Source organism: Emys orbicularis, chromosome 9, assembly GCF_028017835.1.
Source record: "Emys orbicularis isolate rEmyOrb1 chromosome 9, rEmyOrb1.hap1, whole genome shotgun sequence".
Classification (NCBI taxonomy): domain Eukaryota; kingdom Metazoa; phylum Chordata; order Testudines; family Emydidae; genus Emys; species Emys orbicularis.
Window position 1 is genome coordinate 82657193 of NC_088691.1, and position 13806 is coordinate 82670998.

The 13806-nt window shown below is 46.2% G+C and overlaps 1 protein-coding gene across 5 annotated transcripts in view; it reads left to right on the forward strand.

The window, feature by feature from the left end:
• KCNAB1 (potassium voltage-gated channel subfamily A regulatory beta subunit 1) overlaps positions 1 to 13806 on the forward strand; it is a 246092-nt gene that overhangs the window by 173875 nt on the left and 58411 nt on the right. For all 5 annotated transcript variants that reach the window (XM_065410541.1, XM_065410545.1, XM_065410542.1 and 2 more), the window contains exon 3: positions 11779 to 11816. In XM_065410541.1, coding sequence (XP_065266613.1) covers positions 11779 to 11816 — 38 coding nt within the window. The remainder of the gene's footprint in view (positions 1 to 11778; positions 11817 to 13806) is intronic.

The following is a 13806-nucleotide window of genomic DNA, read 5'->3' on the forward strand; positions in this document are numbered from 1 at the left end:
CCTGCCCCTCTTGGGTACAAGGCACCCCTCCCTCTCCCAGCCCCATACATACCAGGCACCCCTCCTGCTTCCCAGGCCCCTGTGAGAATGGGGCATCTCCTACTGCCCCCATGGGTACCAGGCAATGTTCCTGCTTCCTTGTGAGTACCGGGCACCCTGTCCTGCCCCCCGTGGGTACTGGACACAGCTCCCACCACCCCATGAGTACTAGGCACTACCCTTGCAGTACTGGGCACACCCTCCTGCCCCAAGCCCCCACGGGTACCATATGCCCTGCCCCTGGGAGGAGGGCATGCATGGGACATGAACCTCCAAAGGAGACTCCACAAAAACAGTTTGGGAACCTCTGTCCTAAGTCTCAGTGAAGGTACAGGCAAGCTTAGTGACCTGACACTAAAAAAATTATAAAAATTGTATTAATTTCATAATACTCATTCACAGAATCACAGCGATGTATTGAATGCTGCAGGTACCAACTCCAGTGCACATAGGCAGGACTGACCTTCCTGCTAACCCATGGCAGATCAACAACTTAGTAACAAATGAGACAACTTGCCTCAAGAACACCAATTCACTCATTCCACTATGTGCATATGGGTTTTCTTGCTGTCCAGTGTATGCAGGTTTGGTCTCAGCCTTGCCAGTGTCCCTTAAAACACTTTAATCTCAAAAGGCACTCTTGGAAGCAGACATGTTCAGTAATTTAATAATTAGGCACTTGTATATTAAATTCAGTGGCAGATTTCTGTAAAGTGGGAGTTTGTTTTAAGCACTGATGTAGTGCCATGGTAATTTCATTTTTATGTAGTCCTTTATTTGGGCATTAATCGCTAGTGTATTACTAAAAATAAATAAATAAAAAGTGTGTGTGTGATACTGTACTATATGTTAATGATAGATTTGTAAAAATGCATGACTATCCTGTAAAGATGCAGGAGGGGTCAAAAGAAGCTCTTCACAGAGACCAGCTGTAACTTTAGTTTTGAACACTGTCTACAGTGGGCTGAAGACCAATTTAAGAAATGTAATTTAAACACAGTTCTAGCTAAATCACTTTCTAACATGGGGCTTAGTCCTGAAAACACTTATGACCAGGTGCTGTTCTGCCGAAGTGAGTGGACTATAATCAGTAGTAAGCACTATCCCTTGTAGTGTTCACAAAGACACTGTGGATAAGGCTAAATGGTGTTAAATCACTTTTAATACCATGTTCTAGCCCCTGTCACTGTCTAGGCTAGAACCTGTGTTTTTGTTGACAGTTCTAACACCATTTGGTGCCTGCCAAACCATGTTAGAAAATGTTCCAGTTGCAACAGAGCTGAAACATGGTTCCATTAGGGTCTACTCTGACTTTTTCTGTAAAATGTTGTACCATTGCATTTCTGCCAGTAGTAATAATAGAGAGTACAAAAGGGTGGAGAAGGCTACAGACAATTGCTGGCATTTTAACCACCGTGTCATTTAACCCTGCTCAGAGAAGATCTAGATTAGACAGTGGTTAAAATGCAGGTGGCTGCTGACACCTGGTCTGCACTTTTATTTATATCATGGTATCACCGAGTACCACAGTGCTAGGCACTGTACAAATATAAAGAAACTGTCCCGGTCCTGAATAACTTACAATCCAAGCAAACACTAGTGCTGATAGCAATGGTGGGAAATTTTAGGGTAGCAATGAGGGGAAATTCTATGGTAAACATCTCCTCTTCAGTTCCTGGCCGAGCATACACAGGGTTATGGTCTCTCACATTCTGTCCATCCTCTGGGACAACAAAACACCACCTTGAACGACATGAAGAGATGAAAATGTGATTGTTGCTGGCATGCTGACGATGTTGAACCCATAATGCATTCATCTCAGGATGCATTTCTGAACTGGGTATATGATTAGAGATTTTTAAAACAAGCATTTAAAAGAATTATGCAAACTAGAGAGCATTGAAATACAACTGAGATTCAAACATACAGCCCCATTGACATATGATTCAGTGGACGCTTCCATTTCATTGTGCAGTCTGACCAATGGCCTTCAAAGTGTAATCCATTAGCGTCTCTGGTAAATTTCACTTTGCAGCCTCTGGTGCAAACGGAGCACAAAGAAGCTGAGGGAGCATCTGGAAACTGGATATCTGATGCCGATCACTTGAAGAAAGAAGCAGACTAGGGAGGATATTTCCTGTGGGACTCTTGAGTCCTCTACAGCTGCTGACCATGAATATGGGGATTGGAGGGGCCGAATGTCTGCGATCAGGGTGAAGGACCACGAACGGAGAGAGCAGGAGAGGCAAAGGGACAGAGAGGTGCGGTGGGAAGTGAACCAAGACATTATGGTTTTGCTCAGGCAACAAACTCAGATGTCGCAGGATATTATTGAGCTACATGCCCAAAGACCCTGGACACAACAGCTTTTCCAATCCATGGAAAACTCTATGGTCGCTGCTCCCTATATACCCCAACATAACGAGGGTCACCATGGCATGAACCCTTCCCCCTGCCATTTCATGCTGGGGAAAATAAGGAGAACCATAACTACATGTACATTGACCTGTGATAACTAGAGGATCAGCCACCAAGCACAGTGCACTACCTGTTTTGCCACATGAATAAAACATTGTAATATGTTTTTAATATGTAAAACTGTATGTTTGTTGTTTAGTTGTTTTTTTATAAGTATGGGTTATCCCCTCAGACTGCTGCTAATTTTTTTTTAGCTTGTGTATTTTTACTTTAACTTTGTTTCCCTTTTTTTGCACACAATAAAGTTCTATTTTTTGAAACACAGAGTACCTTTATTAGTTTACTTTACCTTAGTTCCTCCTGTTCCACTGACACATTGGGCAGGCCAGTTCCTCCATTGATTATGGTCACTCGCTAATTGTGATACTTCTTTCTAGGTGATGCCAGTGCATTTGTTGTTCTCTGTCAGTGTCTTCTGCCAGCTTTTCCTTGGCCTTCCTCACTTTCTCTTTCCTTCATTGTAGGGTGACCACATTTCCCAAAGAGAAAACGTGACACCCTCAGCCGCTCGCCCAAGCTCCCCTTCCCCCCCCCGCAAGACTGTTGCCTGTGGCTAGAACCCTTGGGGGGGGGCCCTCAGGAGGCTGTCGGCCTGTCACTGGAACACTGCCGTGCCTCCCCCCCCACTGGAACACTGCATCCCCTCCCCAGCTTGTCCTCCCCACTGGGGGAGGAGGGGCTGGCATCTTTGCTTGCCCCTCCCCCCCACGTTCCTCCACTTTTTGACAAAAGTGGGCATTTGTCCCATTTGCTCTTGCCAACTGATCAAGTCAACAAAAGCAAACAGGACAAATGCCTCCTTTTGGGGAGAAAAAAAAGTCAGGACGGCCGGGACAGGACTTAAAAAAGGGACTGTCCCAGCCAAAATGGGACATATGGTCACCCTACTTCATTGTGTACCCAATTCCATGCTTACTTAGCATATCTCCCATCTTTCATATGCTGTACATGTCCCAAACACCTGAGCCTTCTTTCTTTGATGATATTTTTTAACATGTCTCCTGGTCTGTCAGCTCCCGTATGCTTGCATTTGTTATTTCATCTTTCCACATGTGTTTATACCACGTATAAATGCCACTTTACAAAATTCATAATAGGCGTCAATAGCCCACCCCTATTTAAACACTATACACACGAACAGGGGCGGCTCCAGGCACCAGTGCACCAAGCGCGTGCCTGGGGCGGCAAGCTGCGGGGGACAGCCTGCCGGTCGCCGTGGTTTGGCGGCAATTCGGCGGCAGGTACGCCGAAGGCGTGGGACCGGCGGACCTCCCGCAGGCATGCTGCCGAATCTGTGTTACCAGCCAGCGGACCTCCCGCAGGCATGCCGTCGAAGGCTGCCTCACTGCCGTGCTTGGGGTGGCAAAATACATAGAGCTGCCCCTGCACACGAAGGCACACCAAAGTATTATTCATCACTACTATGACTAATAGTTAAAATTGTCTTTTAAGGCCTCCCTCAGTTGGCTCTTTTAGTAGCCTTTGTATCTGGCTGTTCAAATTCAGCAGTCAGTCTACCTTACCCCTCCACCCTGCCAGTAGCCCTTCCCTCTTCACCTCACAGATATTACATAGTACACAACATGCAGCTATAACATTAGGAATGTCAAGAATCAGAGGGGTAGCCGTGTTAGTCTGGATCTGTAAAATGCGACAAAGAGTCCTGTGGCACCTTATAGACTAACAGACATATTGGAGCATAAGCTTTCGTGGGTGAATACCCACACATGTGTCTGATGAAATGGATATTCACCCACGAAAGCTTATGCTCCAATACGTCTGTTAGTCTATAAAGTGCCACAGGTGCCACAGGACTCTTTGTCGCTTTTAACATTAGGAATGTTTGCCTCACTGACACCTAGTCATTAAACATCACCAGCAAGCTTTTAGCCTACCAAAAGCACAGTCACCTGTTGCTGAATCTTTCCTTGGTGCCGGGAAGGCAGCCAGTGTACAGTTTCATGAACAAGGCGTAGGGTGGGTCCTCCAGAATCACTCTTGGAATTTCAACATCACCAATGGGATTGCATGGTCCCTGTTTGCAGCTTTTGGAAAAGTCCTGCGTTCTTTAAAGACACAAGCATCATGCATGTCAGTGAATCATCCCTGCTGATCCACTAGCACTTGCATAACCCAGTAAAAGTATCCCTTTCCCTTTATGTACTCACTGGCAAGATGGGATGGTGGCAGAATAGGGATATGCATCCTGTCTATTACCTCACCACAGTTCAGGAAGCCTGTTGCTTCAAATCCTTCTATTTGCTGCACATTGCTGAGGGTCAGAGTCCTGTGCAGCAGGATATGCTTAATGGCCCCTGCACGCTTGGATGACAGTGGCCACCACTGTACATTTGCCAACTCTGAACTGATTGCCCATTGACTGACCAATAGCAATCCACATGGCAAGCTTCCAGAGTGCAATCGCCACTTACGTCACCACTGTGAATGCAGCTCTCATTTAGTGTCCCTGTACTGGAGGGCTGGGGCAGGCTCAGCACACAGATCCAGGACCATGGCCTTTCACGTCCAAAAGTTCTGCAGCCACTGCTAGTCGGGGCGGCTCCGGGCACCAGCGCAGCAAGCGCGTGCCTGGGGCAGCAAGCCGCGGGGGGCGGCTTGCCGGTTGCTGTGAGGGCGGCAGTCAGGCAGCCTTCGGCGGCATGCCTGCCGGTCTCGCGGCTTCGGCGGGTATGCAGAAGGCGCAGGACCGGCAGATCACCCGCAGACACGCCGCCGAATCCACGTGACCAGCGGACCGCCCGCCGGCATGCTGCCGAAGGCCGCCTGACTGCCGTGCTTGGGGCGGCAAAAAACATAGAGCCGCCCCTGCTGCTAGAAATCCCAAACCTCCATTACGATGCAATCCCACCAATCAATGCTCATTTCTTGGGCCCAGAAGCATCAATCCACCATGTGGAGTTGCTCTGTGAATGCCAGCAGCAACATGACATTTTTATTCACTGTGTCCATCAGCATCTAGTCATCATTGTCAAATGTCTCTTCCTCCTCTTCACCACACCATTTGCTGTCATAGTACTCATTGAAGTTCCATGAATACAGGAGAATCGTGCATCCTGTATTAGCAATGGTCATGTGAATTGTGCTGAGCTCTGAAGGGTCCATACTTTGGTCAGAGAAATGGCGAAGACAGAAAAATGGCATGAAAAATTATGGGATGGAATAAGCCTAATGGGTTGGAGAAAGTGGCATTGTGGAAACTTGATCCCTTGTTCTCAGAAATCCCTGGACGAATTGCTGGTATCACACAGAGCACTGCAAAATGCAAAGCACTGCATTGTGCCAATGGTAGTGCAAGGCACTCTGGAATATCTACCCGTGGTGTACTGCATTTTCCATCAACACAACCACTCCTGGTGAGGACGTGCAGCACCCATGCAAGCAGTCAAGTGTGTGTGCACCCACATGATGTACAAAAGTGGGTGGCTGCATGCCAACGTAACTTACATTGGCCAAACTTTGCACTGTAGATGCAGCCTTAAAGACTTGCTAAGGTGGGCTGCTGCACCCACTTCCTTTCTGCTGCATGTGCATCAAAACTTACGAAAGGCTTGAGTTTTCCTTTGAAGCTCATTGATTGCACAGCAGCACAACAGGGTAGAGCACTGCAAGAGAAGAACCAGAGAGAAATGACAAAGTGAGAAGCAGATCAGTGCGGGAAGTGAAGAAGAGTGAGAAGGCTAGACAACAGACCAGAGGGGGAAACAAAGGTAAAGGGGAAGGGACTGTGGACCCCAGGGCTAAAGAAGGGGGTAATCAAGAGACGGGTAATGACTCTGTTACCAAAAATAAACTTCCTCTTACAATCTTTACTGACAGATCAGCAACTGAACATACAGGTCATGTTCTGTTTTCAGTTCACTGGTATAAATCCAGAGGCTCTCCAGTGAAGGCAACATCATATTACTCTGGGTTTACAGTGCAGCAACTGAGATCACTACTGTAATTTTTTATCTTGGGAAATAGCTTAGGCTTGCTAAGGTAAACAAAAACCATTGTTCAGAGCAGATGGAATGGCAGCTGGCAAAGAAGTGGAGTGGTAGCACCCAATCTGCTAAATGTGCCTGGGTGGTGCAAGCAAAAAGCTTCACTGCATGGTTCCAGAATTATTCTGATAGTTGTTGGGTGCACACGTTAATAAAATGAATGCATATTCATTAGGGACTATTATCCTCTTACTGAAAATGGGTAGATCATAATTGTACATCCATTCCTGTTAATGGCTTACTTCCAACATCTGGGATAGAAGAAGAGTTAAATGTCAGTTTGGTACCCTGCCCCTGTTGATCCCTAACAGTCCTCAGAAATCAGCTAAAATTTTTCAGATGGGAGGAATCAAGCTTGCTCAAAGTGGCATAGTTCCTTTCAGAATTATTAATATAAAATATTAACATTCAGAGAGACAATAAGCAGGCACCTATCCCAGCATACAGATAATTTCAGATTAAATTAGGGTTACCATATTTCAACACTGAAAAAAGAGGACACTCCACAGGGGCCTGGCCCTGCCCCAGCCCCGCCCCTTCCCCACCCCCAGCCCCGCCCCTTCCCCAAAGCCCCTGCCCCAACTCTGCCCCCTCCTCTGAGCACCCTGCATTCCCCCTCCTCCCTCCCGCTCTGATCTTGGTTGGGGGTTGCTAAGTGCTTCCCTGCTCCCCACTCGCCCTGCAGCCCCTACACCCCCCCGCCCCTGCAGCCTCTGCGCCCCCAGCCTGCCCTGCCCCTGCAGCCTCTGTGACCCCTGCTCCTCACTCGCCCTGCAGCCCCTGCACCCCCCCGCCCCTGCAGCCTCTGTGACCCCTGCTCCCGACTCGCCCTGCAGCCCCTGCACCCCCCCGCCCCTGCAGCCTCTGTGACCCCTGCTCCCGACTCGCCCTGCAGCCCCTGCACCCCCCTGCCCCTGCAGCCTCTGTGACCCGTGTTCCCCACTTGCCCTGCAGCCCCTGCACCTGCAGCCTCTGTGCCCCCCGCCTGCCCTGCCCCTGCAGCCTCTGTGACCCCTGCTCCCGACTCGCCCTGCAGCCCCTGCACCCCCCGCCCCTGCAGCCTCTGCGCCCCCCGCCTGCCCTGCCCCTGCAGCCTCTGAGACCCCTGCTCCCGACTCGTCCTGCAGCCCCTGCACCCCCCGCCCCTGCAGCCTCTGCGCCCCCCGCCTGCCCTGCCCCTGCAGCCTCTGAGACCCCTGCTCCCGACTCGCCCTGCAGCCCCTGCACCTGCAGCCTCTATGCCCCAGCCTGCCCTGCTCCCCCGCTCCCCCGGCAGCCTCTGCCTGCTGGGGGCTTCAGACGCTCGGCAGCGCGGGTCCCTGCAGCCCCGGCCGCAGCTTCCTTCCTGCCGCCGAGCACGTTCCCCGGCCTGTCTGTCCCCGCCGGAAACAGCTCCCGCGGCGCCGGGTTCCAAGCTGCACGGGGCAACGGGGCCACAGGAAGGGTCCCCCAGTGGCCGGGGGGTCCCCGCCCGCGAGGGAAGCCCGAGCCCCCCCCCCGTTCCCCGTCTGAGCATTGTAGCTGGGGCAGCTGGGCTGCGCTGCGGACCCGGCGGATCGTGCTGGGCGGACCCTGGCTTATGCCTCCCTATTTCCCCGGACATGTCCGGCTCTTTGGAAATTCCCCCCGGACGGGGATTTGAGCACCAAAAAGCCGGACATGTCCGGGGAAATCCGGACGTATGGTAACCCTAGATTAAATATTATGCTGGAAGTAGACAAGGAGGTCTTCAAAAGTAGCACTACTCCCATTTAAAGATGAGAAAACTAGTGCAGAGAGAGATTCAGGACAACTTATTGAGGAAAAGATTGCAACATTTCTCTCACTGGCTGATTTTCTTAAAAATAGTAGCTGCTTGAAGTCTCTCAAAGGGTTGGAATGTTAAGTATTTAAGAGTGTTAAAATGTTTCTAGTCCCTACTTAAGAATCACTTCTTCCACGATGCCCACAAGAAGTGAGTTAAAAATAAATAATACTTTTTATTTATGTATTTAAATTGTGGTGATATCTACAGGCCCCATTGTACGAGGTGCTATACACACATCAAGCACAAAGACCGTTCATGCCACAGAGGCCAAATCTATTTTTGAAAACAGCTTTATGGTGAACCAAAAGATATGCAATTACCTACATCGAACGTGTGATCTTATTAGTGTAACCCTTGTCCTCTTGTTCTTCCACCCGTCCCAATTGTTTGTTACGGAGTTTGTCAGGTCACTACTAAGTTGTAAACACTTTTATACATTTCAAATGTGATTTTTGAGTTGAATATTTGCACCTGATACAGATTCTGCACTTGGTAAAATAGCAAGATAGAAAGGCAAATGCCCTGGCTATGTTTACCAAATCTCTTTTTCAGAAGTGCTAGCATTCCCCCCCAAGCAATTTAGGTCAGCTTTCCATACATTATCTGAATGAAATGAACCCTATATAATTTTCTAGTATTAAGGCCTGATCCTGTAATGCTTATTCACATGAGTAATCTGATTGCCGTCAATGGGAAGGTTTGCATGGCCAGGTTCTATATAGTTGTTTCAAATTGAAAATGTATAATATATGCTGTGCTTTGTATAAGTAGGTTCTCTATAACATTTTAACTTCTAACTATAGTATAACTAATTCTTCACTGTGGCAAATTCCATGTTAAATGTATAGGTGCCCATCATAAGTAAGTGTGTCATCATATTTTATGCACACTACATGTACAAGTGTAACCATGAAGTTCATAGTAAAAGATTATTGTATCTGGATGGTCCTCATTCATGTATTAAAACAATAACAAATAATTGTATATGTGGTAAACATGTAATTCCTGAATAGCTTCAAAAATAGTAACTGTGCTGTACATCAAACTGACATGGTAACTAGGTAACAAAGAGCAAAAGACAGTATGATATGATTCCCTTTTTTCACACTTCAACACTCTGCTTTCCGTGTCATGTTGTGTAGGCTCAGATATTTAGGACAGAAGCAAAGGCTGTCAAAGCATATACTTATTACTTAATTGTAGTATGCAGTGTGTGACTTCGATACAATTTAGAGGCACAGTAATTTTACTTACAGACGGTAAAAAGTCGTACTTCATGAAGCAATCTTCTAAATGAGGATACCACAAAGTCTGTGTTTTAATAAATAGCCAATTAAATCTAAACATTCACAGTTCCCACTGAAACACATTCTCGTTAGAGAGACAGTGCTTGTTAAGGAAAAAATGACTCAAAGGAATTTTTTTTGGGGGGGGCGGGGGAAGCTCAGTCGAAATGTTTTGTTTTGACAAAATCAAACTGATATATTATCTTATAGATCAAGGGTGGGCAAACTTTTTGGTCCAAGGGCCACATATGGGTATGGAAATTGTATGGCGGGCCATGAATGCTCATGGGGTTGGGGTGCAGGAGGAGGTGAGGGCTCTGGGGTAGGGCCAGAAAAGAGGAGTTCAGGGTGTGGGTGAGGGCTCTGGGCTGGGGCAGGGTGCGGGGGGAGTGAGGGCTCTGGGGTGGAGCTGGGGATAAGAGGTTTGGGGTGTAGGAGGGTGCTCTAGGCTGGGACTGAGGGGTTCGGAGGGCTGGAGGGGGATCAGGGCTGTGGAAGAGGATTGGGGTGTGGGCGGGAGTCAGGGATGCAGGTTCCAGGCGGTGCTTACCTCAAGCAGCTCCCGGAAGCAGCGGCATGTCCCCTTTCTGGCTCCTACATGGCGGCGTGGCCAGGCGGCTCTGCGTGCTGCCCCGACTGCAGGCGCCGCCTGGCTGCCCCTAACGTGTGGAGCCCCCTTGCTGGTTCCAGGAGCCATGGCACACACGCGCATGCGTGGAGCGGCCCCCGACCCCGCTTCCCAGCTGGAGCGCGGGAGCAGGGCAAGCCAGAGACCCCGCTCCCTAGCAGGAGCTCGAGAGCTGGATTAAATCAGCTGGCAGGCTGGATGTGGCCCACAGGCTGTAGTTTGCCCACCCCAGTTATAGATGTTTATATTATAATACAAAATTAAATAAAATTTGAAACAAAAAGTCATTTCAAAACAAAAAACCAAAAAGTTTTGTTCTGAAAATGTCAGAATTAGATGTTTCTACATTGCCAGAACCCTTTTTTGTTTTTTGTTTGTTTCCAAAATGAAATTCTGGTGAAATCTGAGTCGATTTCAGGAAGCATTTTAATTTTGCTGGAACTGTATATTCCCACAAAATATGGTTGCATCAAAGTTCTCTGACCAGCTCTATTTATTAGTCTTGAATCTTCCCTCATTGCCTTCAGCCCCCACTGCTCGAATCCCCCCAGCTCATTTTGAAGTTTGGCTGTGTGTGTGTGTTACTCCTTTAAATTTTAGTGACATTTACAAATTCAGTCACAGTTGAGTTTACAGTTTTCCCCAAAGAAACACATGGCAAAGAGAGATAGAAAGCAGCCAAAAGGGGTGCAGAGAGGTGCATGGGGAGTTGTTTTATTTAGCTGGTCAAAAATGTATGTAGTAATCCTGTAAGATTCCTGAACTGTTCTGCAACTAGCAGCAAACATCCCTACTGGAAAATTGTTCCAAGCATAAGAGGCAGCAGGGATGGAAGCACAAAAACGAGACTGGGAAACAGATACAAAGCGGCTGATCAGGCAGGAAGCTTGAATGGAGCAAGCAGAGTGCTGGGGCACATCCTCAGCTGGTGTAAATTGTCATATCTCCATTGACAGGCAGTGGAGCCATAACACTTGACACCAGCTGAGAATCTACCCCTGTGAGTGTGGAAACAGGAAGAAAGGAGAGCAGAGATGGAAGCAAGAGTACGGTTGTGCAGTCTTGAAAGCCAGATTCAGAAACTTGAACTTGAGGGGTGGTTTAAGAAGAAGCAAGGCCTGTTGGATGTTTATGGAGAAGGAGCTATGGCGATTGCTAGGAGATAGGGAGATGAAACCTATCCATCCTTGACAAAAGTTTTCAACTGAGCTCAGTATGGGGATTGCTTTAGTTTCAGGCCATTTTCAAACTGATTTAGCCATCAGCAGTGTGCTCTTCTTAAGACATTTCATCCTCCTCCACATCAGATGGAAGAACACCCTACCCTTCTGTGACACACCTCTTTAAAAAATGAAAGCACAGACTTTCTGTGATCACTGGACAATTAAATTTAGACAAGCACATCTCATTACAGAGATTGGCCATTAAAAAAAATCATCATCAAGAGATTACCTGAGGAAAAGTCTCATAATTATAATGTGTACTGTAAATTTAAACAAAATCCTTAACAGTAACAAATGATTTTATTCTTTCTAGGGACATGGGTCACATTTGGAGGTCAAATTTCAGATGACGTAAGTAATGTTTGGTTAAAGTAAAACTCATAAAATGGAATAAATGTTTTGTACAAGTCAAGTCAGAGATAGCAGAATAAGCGGAGTCTATTTCTGTAACAGGAAATGACAGAGAATTATCATACACGGGAACAGAAAGTTTGCACTTCTGCTACGTTTCACAAAGTCTTAGTGATTATGACATTTCCAAAGGTTAAATTTAATAAAAAAAACACCTTTCCATTAAAAAAATATTCCAAACAGCTATGAAAAGAAGGATCAGCATTTACCACTGACAGTTGTAATGAGAATCTGATTGTTCCCACAGTAGAAGTATGAACTTTTTTTTTTTTTTGGCATAACGTAAGTAATCCAGTACAGTCATAAATATAGGCACAGTGTCAGCTTATAATGAGGTGCTGGATGATTTTTGACATAAAAAGTATAGATGAAACAACTGAAAATATCTTTGGGCTTTGCACTGACAACACTGACTCTTGGCCGTAACGGATGGTTCTGAATCTCTTCTAATAACCCTTTGAAGGTGCTGCGTAACTCATGTATTTTACTAAGCTTTGGGAACTTCATGAACATTAGTCACCCATAACAAAAACTTGCAGCAGCCTCACTTGAAACACCAGGAGAGAGAAAGTGGAAATAACCTTTGCGGAAGGAGAGAGGTATTGTGTGTTAAGATGTAGAGGATTTTTTAAAATAGAGACAAACCATTTTATCTTACAAATGGTATGTAAGGGAATGATGAAAATATACAATAGCATAACAAAGGGGATTCTTCTTTATATTGCAGCATTGTAAACACAGAGGGTAAAAACCTGGCCCCATTAAAATCAATAGCAAAAATCCCATTGACTTCAGGGGGCCAGAGTTTCAACCTGAGCGGCTATTTGTAGGATCAGGCCTTTAGTTATCACTGATATTGATCATTTAAAAACTCCTAATGACTTCTGGTGTTTTTCTTTTCATACCCAGCCCATCAGCTAAAACTAGAGTTGGGCCCAAACCAAAATCCAAGATCTGAACTTCTGCCCTTCCTCTCCCAAACTTTGGGAAAGTTCAGATCTGAACTCTGCAACTCAGGTCCATCTCTAGTTAAACAGCAAATCTAAGTAAAACAATTTGAATAATTGGTGCTTTCAGTTTTATAGAATTCCTGCCTTGGAATTCTGTGATTCAGTCAGTCTAATCTTCGACATTAAGTCAGGGGACAAGGGGCTGAACTCATCCCTCGTTGAAGTGCATTGACTTCAGTAGGATTACCCCAGGATATATCTGGCCTAATAAGTCTTGTACTCTCACCTATCTAAACATGGTCATTTTAAAACATTTTAATAAAGAAAAAAACTGTTTCAAAATACCGATGCAACATTGGTTCAGGTCTGTCCCAGGTTGGTACAACCCAAAGTTGTTATCTGATAGCTTCTCAGTGGCCATTGTGAAGTGGGTTGGTGATCTTGGTACCTTTTTTAAATGGCACGTGTCCATGTCAGTCACCACTACATTTGAAACTAATTTGCATTCTACCAAGGACTGAATGAGCCTTGGACTGAACTCCTCTGTCATCCGTAAAGGCACTCCTTCTGAGTGGGAGTTGTCATATTGGCAGGACCATATGGGGAAGCTCACATTGCTGTGATCTGGCTGGTGGATCAATAGAAGACTTCAGTCTCCAAGGCTGTCAACCCAGCATATTTCATAAGTGATAAATTCACTAAAAATCAACATAAATGGAAAACCTCTCTTCAATAAATGTTAGGAATCATATAGAATTGAATGGGAAATGATGGGGTTTTTAGTATCCTATGAAATTTATTGGAGAATTAAATCTCTGCTATAGAATTTTATAGGAAGATTAAAAAACTTAAGAACTATATCCTTTCTATATTACATTCTATTGTTACAGATTAATATCTATAGGGCCCTATTACATTTCTATTGGTTTCATCTCTATTAACTGTAAAAGGACTTTTCCTTCAGGAGAGAAATTTCTCTT